This window comes from Balaenoptera borealis (genome assembly GCF_965194805.1).
Source record: "Balaenoptera borealis genome assembly, chromosome: 5".
NCBI lineage: Eukaryota > Metazoa > Chordata > Mammalia > Artiodactyla > Balaenopteridae > Balaenoptera > Balaenoptera borealis.
Genome location: NC_138862.1, coordinates 14,459,071 through 14,475,204, shown reverse-complemented (window position 1 = coordinate 14,475,204; position 16,134 = coordinate 14,459,071). Strand labels below are relative to the sequence as shown.

Genomic DNA, 16,134 nt, shown 5'->3' with positions numbered 1-16,134 from the left:
CATGGAACCTCCAGCCACAAAGATGTCAATCTAAAAATGGGTAGTTGGAGGTCAAAGCCTCTGTTAGGCATGTAGTTTCCTGGATATAGAAATCATGGGTTATAGATCCTTGAATCTCATTATCTTTAGATGTGTCATTTCAGGAACACACGAGGTTTGGATGGTGACGTTTTAGCAGCAAGAAGAATAACATCTCCAGTGGCAAACTGGCCAGTAGCAGCAGCGGCCAGTGTCATATCCACAGCCATATCCTGGTCCATAAACACAGCCATAAGGGGAGCCATATCCACAGCCGTATCTTGAGCCATAGCCACAGCCATAGCGAGTCCCATATCCACAGCGGTAATAGGGACTAAATCCATGGCCATAGCCACAAGAGTTGCCGTAGTAGTTGCAACACATGTTGTCAAGGGAAGTGGATTCAGGTGGGTTGCAAGAGGATGTTTCTGAAGTGTGTGTGTCGTCTACTTCCCATGGACCTTTATATACTGCCAGTAATTGGCAGAGCATACCATTCATTCCCTGACATAGACAACAAATATGCAAGCAACCATTATATGCCGGTCACGGGTGACAGTCAGTAATAGTTCCTTTAAAATGAGCTCGTTAGTTTGAATACTCCAGTTTTATTTAAAGAGCATCATTTTAATTTGTTCTGCTGAAGAATTGTCTCATTAGAATCATGTGCCCAGTAACTGATTTTTTGGTTGGGTTGTTTGTTTTTTTTGCCTTTGAGTTGTATGAGATGTTTGTATAATTTGGACATTAACACCGAGTCAGTCACATCATTTGCAAATATCTTCTCACATTTCATAGGTTGTCTTTCTATCTTCTCAACTGCTTCCTTTGCTGTGCAAAACCTTTTAAGTGTAATTATGTCCCATTTGTTTATTTTTGCTTTTATTTCTTTGGCCTTGGGATACAGATCCAAAAAAGTAATGCTACAATTTCTGTCAAAGAGTGTTCTGCCTATGTTTTCTTCTAAGAGTTTTATATTTTCAGGTCTTCCATTTAAGTCTTCAGCCCATTTTGAGTTTGTTTTTGTATATGGTGTGAGGGAATGTTCTACTCTCACTGTTATACATATGGCTGTCCAGTTTTCCCAGCACCACTTGTTGAAGAGACGGTCTTTTCTCTTGGTATATTCCTGCCTCTTTTGTCATAGATTAATTGATCATAAGTGTGCGGGATTATTTCTGGGCTCTGTCTTCTGTTCCACGGACCTATGTGTCTGTTTTGGAGCAAATACCACCCTGTAGTATAGTCTGAAGTCTGGTAGGGTTGAACCTCTAGCTTTGTCCTTTATTATGAAGAGCCCTTTGAAAACTGGGGGTCTTTTGTTGTCCTAGTTTTAGAAATAGTTGTTCTATGAATTTTAGGGTTGTATAAGGATTATGCGTCTTAGTTCTGTGAATTTTAAAAATATTTGTTCTAGTTCTGTGAAAAATGTCACAGGTATTTTCATAGGGATTGCATTAAATCTGTAGATTTCATTGGGAGGGATGGTCATTTTTATAACATTAGTTCCTCAAATCTAGGGACAAAGGATATATTTCCTTTTCTTTATATCAATTTCAATTTCCTTCATCAAATTTTATAGTTTTCAGAGCATAGGTGTTTCACCTCCTTGTTGAAGTTTCTTCCTAGGTAATTTTTGATGCAGTTTTAAATGGGATTTGTTTTACTTTCTCTTCCTGACATTTCCTCATTAGTGTATAGAAACACAACAGATTTCTGTATGTTAATCTTGTATTTGTTTATTGGTTCTAATGGTTTTTGGGTGGAGACTGTAGAGTTCTCTATATGAAGTACCATATCATCGGCAAATAGTTACGGTGTTAACTCTTCCGTTCCAATCTGCATACACTTAATTTCTTTTTCTTACCACTGCTGCGGCTAGAACTTCCAATTTAAGCAGAAGGGGAAACAGTCATCATCCTTGTCTCCTTCCTGAATTGAGGAGGAAGGCTTTCACCTTTTCACCATTGAGTATTGTGTTGGCTGTTGGTTTGTCGTAAATGGCCTTTATTATGTTAATGTATTTTCCCTCTACACCCACTTTGGCAAGGATTTTTATCATGAATCGAAGTTGAATTTTTTCCAATGCTTTATCTGCATCTATTGATGTGATCATGTGATTTTGGTCTTTCTTTTTGTTGATGGGGTGTATCACATTGATTGATTTGCACATGCTAATCCATCCTTGTGCCCCTGGAATAAATCCAACTTGATCATGGCGTATGATCCTTTTGTGTATTATTGGATTTGGTTTGCTAATATTTTGGTGAGGACTTTTGCATCTATTGTTCATCGAAGATATTGGACTATAATTTTCTTTTATCTATAATCTCTTTGTCTGGCTTTGGTATCAGGGTAATGGTGGCCTTGTCGAATGAATTTGGGAGTGTTTGCTCATCTGCAGTTTTCTGGAACATTTCGAGAAGGATTGGTATAAGTTCTTCTTTTTATGTTTGATAGAATTCCCCTGTGAAGCTCTCTGGTCCTGGACTTTTGTTTGCTGGGAGTTTTTCAAATTACAGATTCGACTTCACTTCTAGTGATCAATCTGTTCAAATGTTCTGTTTCTTCTTGATTCAGTCTAGTCATTCTGTATGTTTCTAGAAATTTGTCTGTTTCTTCTAGGCTGTCCAATTTGTTGGCATATAACTGTTCATAGTATTGCTTATGATGTTTTGTATGTCTGTGGTATCAGCTGTTATTTCTCCTCTTTCCTTTCTGATCAAAATGAAAGTAACTTTTTATAGTAACAATTAGGAAATCCAAGTTGGAAGGGAGTATAAACTCTGGAAGGTGATTCCTTCCACTGGAATCCCACATTTCAACAACACAAAATGAGCTATGATCCAGTAGTCTATAGAGTGGCTTCAACAGGAATTTTCACGAAGCTGCTGATTTCATTTTCTGAGAACATTCATGATTGGAACATTTTCTTTCAGCTGAGAAATCTTTCTACCTATTTTTTTCTGATATTCGTCACTGCTCTAATCTGATCACTCTGCTATGTTTAATCCACAACAATAAACATAAAGAAAATACACCTCCACTCCAATTTTCCTTATTCTTCAGTTTCTTTCCTTTTCTGTCATCTTTTAAATTCAAAACTATCAATTTTACTTCACAAATTACCTGTGATACGCACGCCACTTTTCAATACCCTGCCAACACACACTTTCTTTCCACAATACCCATGGGTTAGTGAAAATTCTTCTACCTTTACTGCATTACTTCGAATACCTTTCCATTCAAACATCTGGATATGGATGCAAAACAAGAGAAACCATATCTATTCTGTACATCACTGCATAATCAGCTCTGAGAACAGTGCCTGGCACATAACTTACACTCAAACAATATTTCTCCGATAAGAATATGAAGTCAAACATTTGTGTGGCACATATAAATTAGAGGATACTTTTAAATATTATCACCATTTTCTCACTTCTGTAAAGCTGAGTGTCTCAGATGTTCTTTAACTAAGGAGTCACAACACTTATGACTTTGAAAGTATGGGAAGGGTTCGTGAAGACTCTTTTCTGGATATATAAGTGAACTCATACATGCCTAATAAATCATATTCTGCCAAAACTTCACGGACTTCTTTTCCCACTTTACGCTTGCTACTGCCCTTTCTAATCTTCCTTTGCCATTGGCATCAGCTCATCACAACTTCAAAATACCTCCCTGAACCATCCCTCTGATACTTCGATCCTTACTCTCTTTCCCATCAACCGGTGTTAGTCCCCCCTCCCAACTGTCAGTTTGAAATCAGCTTAATTGTTTTTTACTCTCTGTTTTTCTATCTTAACGTACTAGAATATAAACACTGTGAGAGCAAGTAACTTGTCTATAATTTTCCTACTTTGTCTTCACTAAGATGAGGCCCTTTCTAAACTACTCAAAACTATTTGTCAATTAAGTGACCGCAATCAATTTCCTCAACCACGATATATGAAAACAAATACATTTTCAGTTCCATCAAAAGCAGCTGATATAAGAGAATATGTTTATTCTCACTTATCTGTTGCTTAGTTCTTTATTCTCGTGTTTTCCATACCTATGTCTAATTCTAATTCCTCATTAATTCTGGAAAATATCTCTTCAATTCCTTTAAGCACTCAGGGCACCTCTTCTCTACCTTGGACTCTGCATTCACATCCTGAATAAAGTGTCATTCCCCCTCCTCTTTCCCCTCCAGCTCCAACCTAGACAAAGTGGGATCTGCAAAGCACAGTCGTGAAATACTGTGAGATTTGTGCCTGGGTGTATGAGCGCCTGAGTATGTGAGAAACAAGAAATAGGAGGAGGAGACATTTTTTCTGGTGCAAATGTAAGAAGAAATGCTTGTATTATATCAAGGAAGAACTCAAGGTTCAGGCAAGATATCACCCAACTTGCACCAGAGGCCATAACATCTCAAAAAATGACTAATTCACAAGCAAGTACACAAAGGTTTGTTAGAAACAATGCACCTTTTTTATTGAGAGTGAGTGATTTCCCCAACTGGAGGATGTTAGGATCATCAACACAGTCATAACAGTGAATCAGAGATTAAGGAAGTTAAAGGCTAACTTTCAGACAATAAGCAGACGCTATCATGGAACCTCAAGCCACAAAGATGTCAATCTAAAAATGGGTAGTTGGAGGTCAAAGCCTCTGTTAGGCATGTAGTTTCCTGGATATAGAAATCATGGGTTATAGATCCTTGAATCTCATTATCTTTAGATGTGTCATTTCAGGAACACACGAGGTTTGGATGGTGACGTTTTAGCAGCAAGAAGAATAACATCTCCAGTGGCAAACTGGCCAGTAGCAGCAGCGGCCAGTGTCATATCCACAGCCATATCCTGGTCCATAAACACAGCCATAAGGGGAGCCATATCCACAGCCGTATCTTGAGCCATAGCCACAGCCATAGCGAGTCCCATATCCACAGCGGTAATAGGGACTAAATCCATGGCCATAGCCACAAGAGTTGCCGTAGTAGTTGCAACACATGTTGTCAAGGGAAGTGGATTCAGGTGGGTTGCAAGAGGATGTTTCTGAAGTGTGTGTGTCGTCTACTTCCCATGGACCTTTATATACTGCCAGTAATTGGCAGAGCATACCATTCATTCCCTGACATAGACAACAAATATGCAAGCAACCATTATATGCCGGTCACGGGTGACAGTCAGTAATAGTTCCTTTAAAATGAGCTCGTTAGTTTGAATACTCCAGTTTTATTTAAAGAGCATCATTTTAATTTGTTCTGCTGAAGAATTGTCTCAGTAGAATCATGTGCCCAATAACTGATTTTTTGGTTGGGTTGTTTGTTTTTTTTGCCTTTGAGTTGTATGAGATGTTTGTATAATTTGGACATTAACACCGAGTCAGTCACATCATTTGCAAATATTTTCTCACATTTCATAGGTTGTCTTTCTATCTTCTCAACTGCTTCCTTTGCTGTGCAAAACCTTTTAAGTGTAATTATGTCCCATTTGTTTATTTTTGCTTTTATTTCTTTGGCCTTGGGATACAGATCCAAAAAAGTAATGCTACAATTTCTGTCAAAGAGTGTTCTGCCTATGTTTTCTTCTAAGAGTTTTATATTTTCAGGTCTTCCATTTAAGTCTTCAGCCCATTTTGAGTTTGTTTTTGTATATGGTGTGAGGGAATGTTCTACTCTCACTGTTATACATATGGCTGCCAGTTTTCCCAGCACCACTTGTTGAAGAGACGGTCTTTTCTCTTGGTATATTCCTGCCTCTTTTGTCATAGATTAATTGATCATAAGTGTGCGGGATTATTTCTGGGCTCTGTCTTCTGTTCCACGGACCTATGTGTCTGTTTTGGAGCAAATACCACCCTGTAGTATAGTCTGAAGTCTGGTAGGGTTGAACCTCTAGCTTTGTCCTTTATTATGAAGAGCCCTTTGAAAACTGGGGGTCTTTTGTTGTCCTAGTTTTAGAAATAGTTGTTCTATGAATTTTAGGGTTGTATAAGGATTATGCGTCTTAGTTCTGTGAATTTTAAAAATATTTGTTCTAGTTCTGTGAAAAATGTCACAGGTATTTTGATAGGGATTGCATTAAATCTGTAGATTTCATTGGGAGGGATGGTCATTTTTATAACATTAGTTCCTCAAATCTAGGGACAAAGGATATATTTCCTTTTCTTTATATCAATTTCAATTTCCTTCATCAAATTTTATAGTTTTCAGAGCATAGGTGTTTCACCTCCATGTTGAAGTTTTTACCTAGGTAATTTTTGATGCAGTTTTAAATGGGATTTCTTTTACTTTCTCTTCCTAACATTTCCTCATTTGTGTATAGAAACAAAACAGATTTCTGTATGTTAATCTTGTATTTGTTTATTGGTTCTAATGGTTTTTGGGTGGAGACTGTAGAGTTCTCTATATGAAGTACCATATCATCGGCAAATAGTTACGGTGTTAACTCTTCCGTTCCAATCTGCATACACTTAATTTCTTTTTCTTACGACTGCTGCGGCTAGAACTTCCAATTTAAGTAGAAGGGGAAACAGTCATCATCCTTGTCTCCTTCCTGAATTGAGGAGGAAGGCTTTCACCTTTTCACCATTGAGTATTGTGTTGGCTGTTGGTTTGTCGTAAATGGCCTTTATTATGTTAATGTATTTTCCCTCTACACCCACTTTGGCAAGGATTTTTATCATGAATCGAAGTTGAATTTTTTCCAATGCTTTATCTGCATCTATTGATGTGATCATGTGATTTTGGTCTTTCTTTTTGTTGATGGGGTGTATCACATTGATTGATTTGCACATGCTAATCCATCCTTGTGCCCCTGGAATAAATCCAACTTGATCATGGCGTATGATCCTTTTGTGTATTATTGGATTTGGTTTGCTGATATTTTGGTGAGGACTTTTGCATCTATTGTTCATCGAAGATATTGGACTATAATTTTCTTTTATCTATAATCTCTTTGTCTGGCTTTGGTATCAGGGTAATGGTGGCCTTGTCGAATGAATTTGGGAGTGTTTGCTCATCTTCAGTTTTCTGGAACATTTCGAGAAGGATTGGTATAAGTTCTTCTTTTTATGTTTGATAGAATTCCCCTGTGAAGCTCTCTGGTCCTGGACTTTTGTTTGCTGGGAGTTTTTCAAATTACAGATTCGACTTCACTTCTAGTGATCAATCTGTTCAAATGTTCTGTTTCTTCTTGATTCAGTCTAGTCATTCTGTATGTTTCTAGAAATTTGTCTGTTTCTTCTAGGCTGTCCAATTTGTTGGCATATAACTGTTCATAGTATTGCTTATGATGTTTTGTATGTCTGTGGTATCAGCTGTTATTTCTCTTCTTTCCTTTCTGATCAAAATGAAAGTAACTTTTTATAGTAACAATTAGGAAATCCAAGTTGGAAGGGAGTATAAACTCTGGAAGGTGATTCCTTCCACTGGAATCCCACATTTCAACAACACAAAATGAGCTATGATCCAGTAGTCTATAGAGTGGCTTCAACAGGAATTTTCACGAAGCTGCTGATTTCATTTTCTGAGAACATTCATGATTGGAACATTTTCTTTCAGCTGAGAAATCTTTCTACCTATTTTTTTCTGATATTCGTCACTGCTCTAATCTGATCACTCTGCTATGTTTAATCCACAACAATAAACGTAAAGAAAATATACCTCCACTCCAATTTTTCTTATTCTTCAGTTTCTTTCCTTTTCTGTCATCTTTTAAATTCAAAACTATCAATTTTACTTCACAAATTACCTGTGATACGCACGCCACTTTTCAATACCCTGCCAACACACACTTTCTTTCCACAATACCCATGGGTTAGTGAAAATTCTTCTACCTTTACTGCATTACTTCGAATACCTTTCCATTCAAACATCTGGATATGGATGCAAAACAAGAGAAACCATATCTATTCTGTACATCACTGCATAATCAGCTCTGAGAACAGTGCCTGGCACATAACTTACACTCAAACAATATTTCTCCGATAAGAATATGAAGTCAAACATTTGTGTGGCACATATAAATTAGAGGATACTTGTAAATATTATCACCATTTTCTCACTTCTGTAAAGCTGAGTGTCTCAGATGTTCTTTAACTAAGGAGTCACAACACTTATGACTTTGAAAGTATGGGAAGGGTTCGTGAAGACTCTTTTCTGGATATATAAGTGAACTCATACATGCCTAATAAATCATATTCTGCCAGAACTTCACGGACTTCTTTTCCCACTTTACGCTTGCTACTGCCCTTTCTAATCTTCCTTTGCCATTGGCATCAGCTCATCACAACTTCAAAATACCTCCCTGAACCATCCCTCTGATACTTCGATCCTTACTCTCTTTCCCATCAACCGGTGTTAGTCCCCCCTCCCAACTGTCAGTTTGAAATCAGCTTAATTGTTTTTTACTCTCTGTTTTTCTATCTTAACGTACTAGAATATAAACACTGTGAGAGCAAGTAACTTGTCTATAATTTTCCTACTTTGTCTTCACTAAGATGAGGCCCTTTCTAAACTACTCAAAACTATTTGTCAATTAAGTGACCGCAATCAATTTCCTCAACCACGATATATGAAAACAAATACATTTTCAGTTCCATCAAAAGCAGGTGATATAAGAGAATATGTTTATTCTCACTTATCTGTTGCTTAGTTCTTTATTCTCGTGTTTTCCATACCTATGTCTAATTCTAATTCCTCATTAATTCTGGAAAATATCTCTTCAATTCCTTTAAGCACTCAGGGCACCTCTTCTCTACCTTGGACTCTGCATTCACATCCTGAATAAAGTGTCATTCCCCCTCCTCTTTCCCCTCCAGCTCCAACCTAGACAAAGTGGGATCTGCAAAGCACAGTCGTGAAATACTGTGAGATTTGTGCCTGGGTGTATGAGCGCCTGAGTATGTGAGAAACAAGAAATAGGAGGAGGAGACATTTTTTCTGGTGCAAATGTAAGAAGAAATGCTTGTATTATATCAAGGAAGAACTCAAGGTTCAGGCAAGATATTACCCAACTTGGACCAGAGGCCATAACATCTCAAAAAATGACTAATTCACAAGCAAGTACACAAAGGTTTGTTAGAAACAATGCACCTTTTTTATTGAGAATGAGTGATTTCCCCAACTGGAGGATGTTAGATTCATCAACACAGTCATAACAGTGAATCAGAGATTAAGGAAGTTAAAGGCTAACTTTCAGACAATAAGCAGACGCTATCATGGAACCTCAAGTCACAAAGATGTCAATCTAAAAATGGGTAGTTGGAGGTCAAAGCCTCTGTTAGGCATGTAGTTTCCTGGATATAGAAATCATGGGTTATAGATCCTTGAATCTCATTATCTTTAGATGTGTCATTTCAGGAACACACGAGGTTTGGATGGTGACGTTTTAGCAGCAAGAAGAATAACATCTCCAGTGGCAAACTGGCCAGTAGCAGCAGCGGCCAGTGTCATATCCACAGCCATATCCTGGTCCATAAACACAGCCATAAGGGGAGCCATATCCACAGCCGTATCTTGAGCCATAGCCACAGCCATAGCGAGTCCCATATCCACAGCGGTAATAGGGACTAAATCCATGGCCATAGCCACAAGAGTTGCCGTAGTAGTTGCAACACATGTTGTCAAGGGAAGTGGATTCAGGTGGGTTGCAAGAGGATGTTTCTGAAGTGTGTGTGTCGTCTACTTCCCATGGACCTTTATATACTGCCAGTAATTGGCAGAGCATACCATTCATTCCCTGACATAGACAACAAATATGCAAGCAACCATTATATGCCGGTCACGGGTGACAGTCAGTAATAGTTCCTTTAAAATGAGCTCGTTAGTTTGAATACTCCAGTTTTATTTAAAGAGCATCATTTTAATTTGTTCTGCTGAAGAATTGTCTCAGTAGAATCATGTGCCCAGTAACTGATTTTTTGGTTGGGTTGTTTGTTTTTTTTGCCTTTGAGTTGTATGAGATGTTTGTATAATTTGGACATTAACACCGAGTCAGTCACATCATTTGCAAATATCTTCTCACATTTCATAGGTTGTCTTTCTATCTTCTCAACTGCTTCCTTTGCTGTGCAAAACCTTTTAAGTGTAATTATGTCCCATTTGTTTATTTTTGCTTTTATTTCTTTGGCCTTGGGATACAGATCCAAAAAAGTAATGCTACAATTTCTGTCAAAGAGTGTTCTGCCTATGTTTTCTTCTAAGAGTTTTATATTTTCAGGTCTTCCATTTAAGTCTTCAGCCCATTTTGAGTTTGTTTTTGTATATGGTGTGAGGGAATGTTCTACTCTCACTGTTATACATATGGCTGTCCAGTTTTCCCAGCACCACTTGTTGAAGAGACGGTCTTTTCTCTTGGTATATTCCTGCCTCTTTTGTCATAGATTAATTGATCATAAGTGTGCGGGATTATTTCTGGGCTCTGTCTTCTGTTCCACGGACCTATGTGTCTGTTTTGGAGCAAATACCACCCTGTAGTATAGTCTGAAGTCTGGTAGGGTTGAACCTCTAGCTTTGTCCTTTATTATGAAGAGCCCTTTGAAAACTGGGGGTCTTTTGTTGTCCTAGTTTTAGAAATAGTTGTTCTATGAATTTTAGGGTTGTATAAGGATTATGCGTCTTAGTTCTGTGAATTTTAAAAATATTTGTTCTAGTTCTGTGAAAAATGTCACAGGTATTTTCATAGGGATTGCATTAAATCTGTAGATTTCATTGGGAGGGATGGTCATTTTTATAACATTAGTTCCTCAAATCTAGGGACAAAGGATATATTTCCTTTTCTTTATATCAATTTCAATTTCCTTCATCAAATTTTATAGTTTTCAGAGCATAGGTGTTTCACCTCCTTGTTGAAGTTTCTTCCTAGGTAATTTTTGATGCAGTTTTAAATGGGATTTGTTTTACTTTCTCTTTTTAACATTTCCTCATTAGTGTATAGAAACACAACAGATTTCTGTATGTTAATCTTGTATTTGTTTATTGGTTCTAATGGTTTTTGGGTGGAGACTGTAGAGTTCTCTATATGAAGTACCATATCATCGGCAAATAGTTACGGTGTTAACTCTTCCGTTCCAATCTGCATACACTTAATTTCTTTTTCTTACCACTGCTGCGGCTAGAACTTCCAATTTAAGCAGAAGGGGAAACAGTCATCATCCTTGTCTCCTTCCTGAATTGAGGAGGAAGGCTTTCACCTTTTCACCATTGAGTATTGTGTTGGCTGTTGGTTTGTCGTAAATGGCCTTTATTATGTTAATGTATTTTCCCTCTACACCCACTTTGGCAAGGATTTTTATCATGAATCGAAGTTGAATTTTTTCCAATGCTTTATCTGCATCTATTGATGTGATCATGTGATTTTGGTCTTTCTTTTTGTTGATGGGGTGTATCACATTGATTGATTTGCACATGCTAATCCATCCTTGTGCCCCTGGAATAAATCCAACTTGATCATGGCGTATGATCCTTTTGTGTATTATTGGATTTGGTTTGCTAATATTTTGGTGAGGACTTTTGCATCTATTGTTCATCGAAGATATTGGACTATAATTTTCTTTTATCTATAATCTCTTTGTCTGGCTTTGGTATCAGGGTAATGGTGGCCTTGTCGAATGAATTTGGGAGTGTTTGCTCATCTTCAGTTTTCTGGAACATTTCGAGAAGGATTGGTATAAGTTCTTCTTTTTATGTTTGATAGAATTCCCCTGTGAAGCTCTCTGGTCCTGGACTTTTGTTTGCTGGGAGTTTTTCAAATTACAGATTCGACTTCACTTCTAGTGATCAATCTGTTCAAATGTTCTGTTTCTTCTTGATTCAGTCTAGTCATTCTGTATGTTTCTAGAAATTTGTCTGTTTCTTCTAGGCTGTCCAATTTGTTGGCATATAACTGTTCATAGTATTGCTTATGATGTTTTGTATGTCTGTGGTATCAGCTGTTATTTCTCCTCTTTCCTTTCTGATCAAAATGAAAGTAACTTTTTATAGTAACAATTAGGAAATCCAAGTTGGAAGGGAGTATAAACTCTGGAAGGTGATTCCTTCCACTGGAATCCCACATTTCAACAACACAAAATGAGCTATGATCCAGTAGTCTATAGAGTGGCTTCAACAGGAATTTTCACGAAGCTGCTGATTTCATTTTCTGAGAACATTCATGATTGGAACATTTTCTTTCAGCTGAGAAATCTTTCTACCTATTTTTTTCTGATATTCGTCACTGCTCTAATCTGATCACTCTGCTATGTTTAATCCACAACAATAAACATAAAGAAAATACACCTCCACTCCAATTTTCCTTATTCTTCAGTTTCTTTCCTTTTCTGTCATCTTTTAAATTCAAAACTATCAATTTTACTTCACAAATTACCTGTGATACGCACGCCACTTTTCAATACCCTGCCAACACACACTTTCTTTCCACAATACCCATGGGTTAGTGAAAATTCTTCTACCTTTACTGCATTACTTCGAATACCTTTCCATTCAAACATCTGGATATGGATGCAAAACAAGAGAAACCATATCTATTCTGTACATCACTGCATAATCAGCTCTGAGAACAGTGCCTGGCACATAACTTACACTCAAACAATATTTCTCCGATAAGAATATGAAGTCAAACATTTGTGTGGCACATATAAATTAGAGGATACTTGTAAATATTATCACCATTTTCTCACTTCTGTAAAGCTGAGTGTCTCAGATGTTCTTTAACTAAGGAGTCACAACACTTATGACTTTGAAAGTATGGGAAGGGTTCGTGAAGACTCTTTTCTGGATATATAAGTGAACTCATACATGCCTAATAAATCATATTCTGCCAAAACTTCACGGACTTCTTTTCCCACTTTACGCTTGCTACTGCCCTTTCTAATCTTCCTTTGCCATTGGCATCAGCTCATCACAACTTCAAAATACCTCCCTGAACCATCCCTCTGATACTTCGATCCTTACTCTCTTTCCCATCAACCGGTGTTAGTCCCCCCTCCCAACTGTCAGTTTGAAATCAGCTTAATTGTTTTTTACTCTCTGTTTTTCTATCTTAACGTACTAGAATATAAACACTGTGAGAGCAAGTAACTTGTCTATAATTTTCCTACTTTGTCTTCACTAAGATGAGGCCCTTTCTAAACTACTCAAAACTATTTGTCAATTAAGTGACCGCAATCAATTTCCTCAACCACGATATATGAAAACAAATACATTTTCAGTTCCATCAAAAGCAGCTGATATAAGAGAATATGTTTATTCTCACTTATCTGTTGCTTAGTTCTTTATTCTCGTGTTTTCCATACCTATGTCTAATTCTAATTCCTCATTAATTCTGGAAAATATCTCTTCAATTCCTTTAAGCACTCAGGGCACCTCTTCTCTACCTTGGACTCTGCATTCACATCCTGAATAAAGTGTCATTCCCCCTCCTCTTTCCCCTCCAGCTCCAACCTAGACAAAGTGGGATCTGCAAAGCACAGTCGTGAAATACTGTGAGATTTGTGCCTGGGTGTATGAGCGCCTGAGTATGTGAGAAACAAGAAATAGGAGGAGGAGACATTTTTTCTGGTGCAAATGTAAGAAGAAATGCTTGTATTATATCAAGGAAGAACTCAAGGTTCAGGCAAGATATTACCCAACTTGGACCAGAGGCCATAACATCTCAAAAAATGACTAATTCACAAGCAAGTACACAAAGGTTTGTTAGAAACAATGCACCTTTTTTATTGAGAATGAGTGATTTCCCCAACTGGAGGATGTTAGATTCATCAACACAGTCATAACAGTGAATCAGAGATTAAGGAAGTTAAAGGCTAACTTTCAGACAATAAGCAGACGCTATCATGGAACCTCAAGTCACAAAGATGTCAATCTAAAAATGGGTAGTTGGAGGTCAAAGCCTCTGTTAGGCATGTAGTTTCCTGGATATAGAAATCATGGGTTATAGATCCTTGAATCTCATTATCTTTAGATGTGTCATTTCAGGAACACACGAGGTTTGGATGGTGACGTTTTAGCAGCAAGAAGAATAACATCTCCAGTGGCAAACTGGCCAGTAGCAGCAGCGGCCAGTGTCATATCCACAGCCATATCCTGGTCCATAAACACAGCCATAAGGGGAGCCATATCCACAGCCGTATCTTGAGCCATAGCCACAGCCATAGCGAGTCCCATATCCACAGCGGTAATAGGGACTAAATCCATGGCCATAGCCACAAGAGTTGCCGTAGTAGTTGCAACACATGTTGTCAAGGGAAGTGGATTCAGGTGGGTTGCAAGAGGATGTTTCTGAAGTGTGTGTGTCGTCTACTTCCCATGGACCTTTATATACTGCCAGTAATTGGCAGAGCATACCATTCATTCCCTGACATAGACAACAAATATGCAAGCAACCATTATATGCCGGTCACGGGTGACAGTCAGTAATAGTTCCTTTAAAATGAGCTCGTTAGTTTGAATACTCCAGTTTTATTTAAAGAGCATCATTTTAATTTGTTCTGCTGAAGAATTGTCTCAGTAGAATCATGTGCCCAGTAACTGATTTTTTGGTTGGGTTGTTTGTTTTTTTTGCCTTTGAGTTGTATGAGATGTTTGTATAATTTGGACATTAACACCGAGTCAGTCACATCATTTGCAAATATCTTCTCACATTTCATAGGTTGTCTTTCTATCTTCTCAACTGCTTCCTTTGCTGTGCAAAACCTTTTAAGTGTAATTATGTCCCATTTGTTTATTTTTGCTTTTATTTCTTTGGCCTTGGGATACAGATCCAAAAAAGTAATGCTACAATTTCTGTCAAAGAGTGTTCTGCCTATGTTTTCTTCTAAGAGTTTTATATTTTCAGGTCTTCCATTTAAGTCTTCAGCCCATTTTGAGTTTGTTTTTGTATATGGTGTGAGGGAATGTTCTACTCTCACTGTTATACATATGGCTGTCCAGTTTTCCCAGCACCACTTGTTGAAGAGACGGTCTTTTCTCTTGGTATATTCCTGCCTCTTTTGTCATAGATTAATTGATCATAAGTGTGCGGGATTATTTCTGGGCTCTGTCTTCTGTTCCACGGACCTATGTGTCTGTTTTGGAGCAAATACCACCCTGTAGTATAGTCTGAAGTCTGGTAGGGTTGAACCTCTAGCTTTGTCCTTTATTATGAAGAGCCCTTTGAAAACTGGGGGTCTTTTGTTGTCCTAGTTTTAGAAATAGTTGTTCTATGAATTTTAGGGTTGTATAAGGATTATGCGTCTTAGTTCTGTGAATTTTAAAAATATTTGTTCTAGTTCTGTGAAAAATGTCACAGGTATTTTCATAGGGATTGCATTAAATCTGTAGATTTCATTGGGAGGGATGGTCATTTTTATAACATTAGTTCCTCAAATCTAGGGACAAAGGATATATTTCCTTTTCTTTATATCAATTTCAATTTCCTTCATCAAATTTTATAGTTTTCAGAGCATAGGTGTTTCACCTCCTTGTTGAAGTTTCTTCCTAGGTAATTTTTGATGCAGTTTTAAATGGGATTTGTTTTACTTTCTCTTCCTGACATTTCCTCATTAGTGTATAGAAACACAACAGATTTCTGTATGTTAATCTTGTATTTGTTTATTGGTTCTAATGGTTTTTGGGTGGAGACTGTAGAGTTCTCTATATGAAGTACCATATCATCGGCAAATAGTTACGGTGTTAACTCTTCCGTTCCAATCTGCATACACTTAATTTCTTTTTCTTACCACTGCTGCGGCTAGAACTTCCAATTTAAGCAGAAGGGGAAACAGTCATCATCCTTGTCTCCTTCCTGAATTGAGGAGGAAGGCTTTCACCTTTTCACCATTGAGTATTGTGTTGGCTGTTGGTTTGTCGTAAATGGCCTTTATTATGTTAATGTATTTTCCCTCTACACCCACTTTGGCAAGGATTTTTATCATGAATCGAAGTTGAATTTTTTCCAATGCTTTATCTGCATCTATTGATGTGATCATGTGATTTTGGTCTTTCTTTTTGTTGATGGGGTGTATCACATTGATTGATTTGCACATGCTAATCCATCCTTGTGCCCCTGGAATAAATCCAACTTGATCATGGCGTATGATCCTTTTGTGTATTATTGGATTTGGTTTGCTAATATTTTGGTGAGGACT

General features: G+C 37.5%; 1 protein-coding gene across 1 annotated transcript in view; it reads right to left on the bottom strand.

Annotated features, from left to right (window-relative positions):
- Positions 1-6,232: 6,232 nt before the first annotated feature.
- The window catches only part of LOC309629010 (uncharacterized protein), a gene marked incomplete at both ends in the record, with an annotated part of 35,694 nt that continues 25,792 nt past the window's right edge, over positions 6,233-16,134 (bottom strand). Inside the window, one exon of the mRNA XM_082392582.1 lies at positions 6,233-6,256. Coding sequence (XP_082248708.1) covers positions 6,233-6,256 — 24 coding nt within the window. The remainder of the gene's footprint in view (positions 6,257-16,134) is intronic.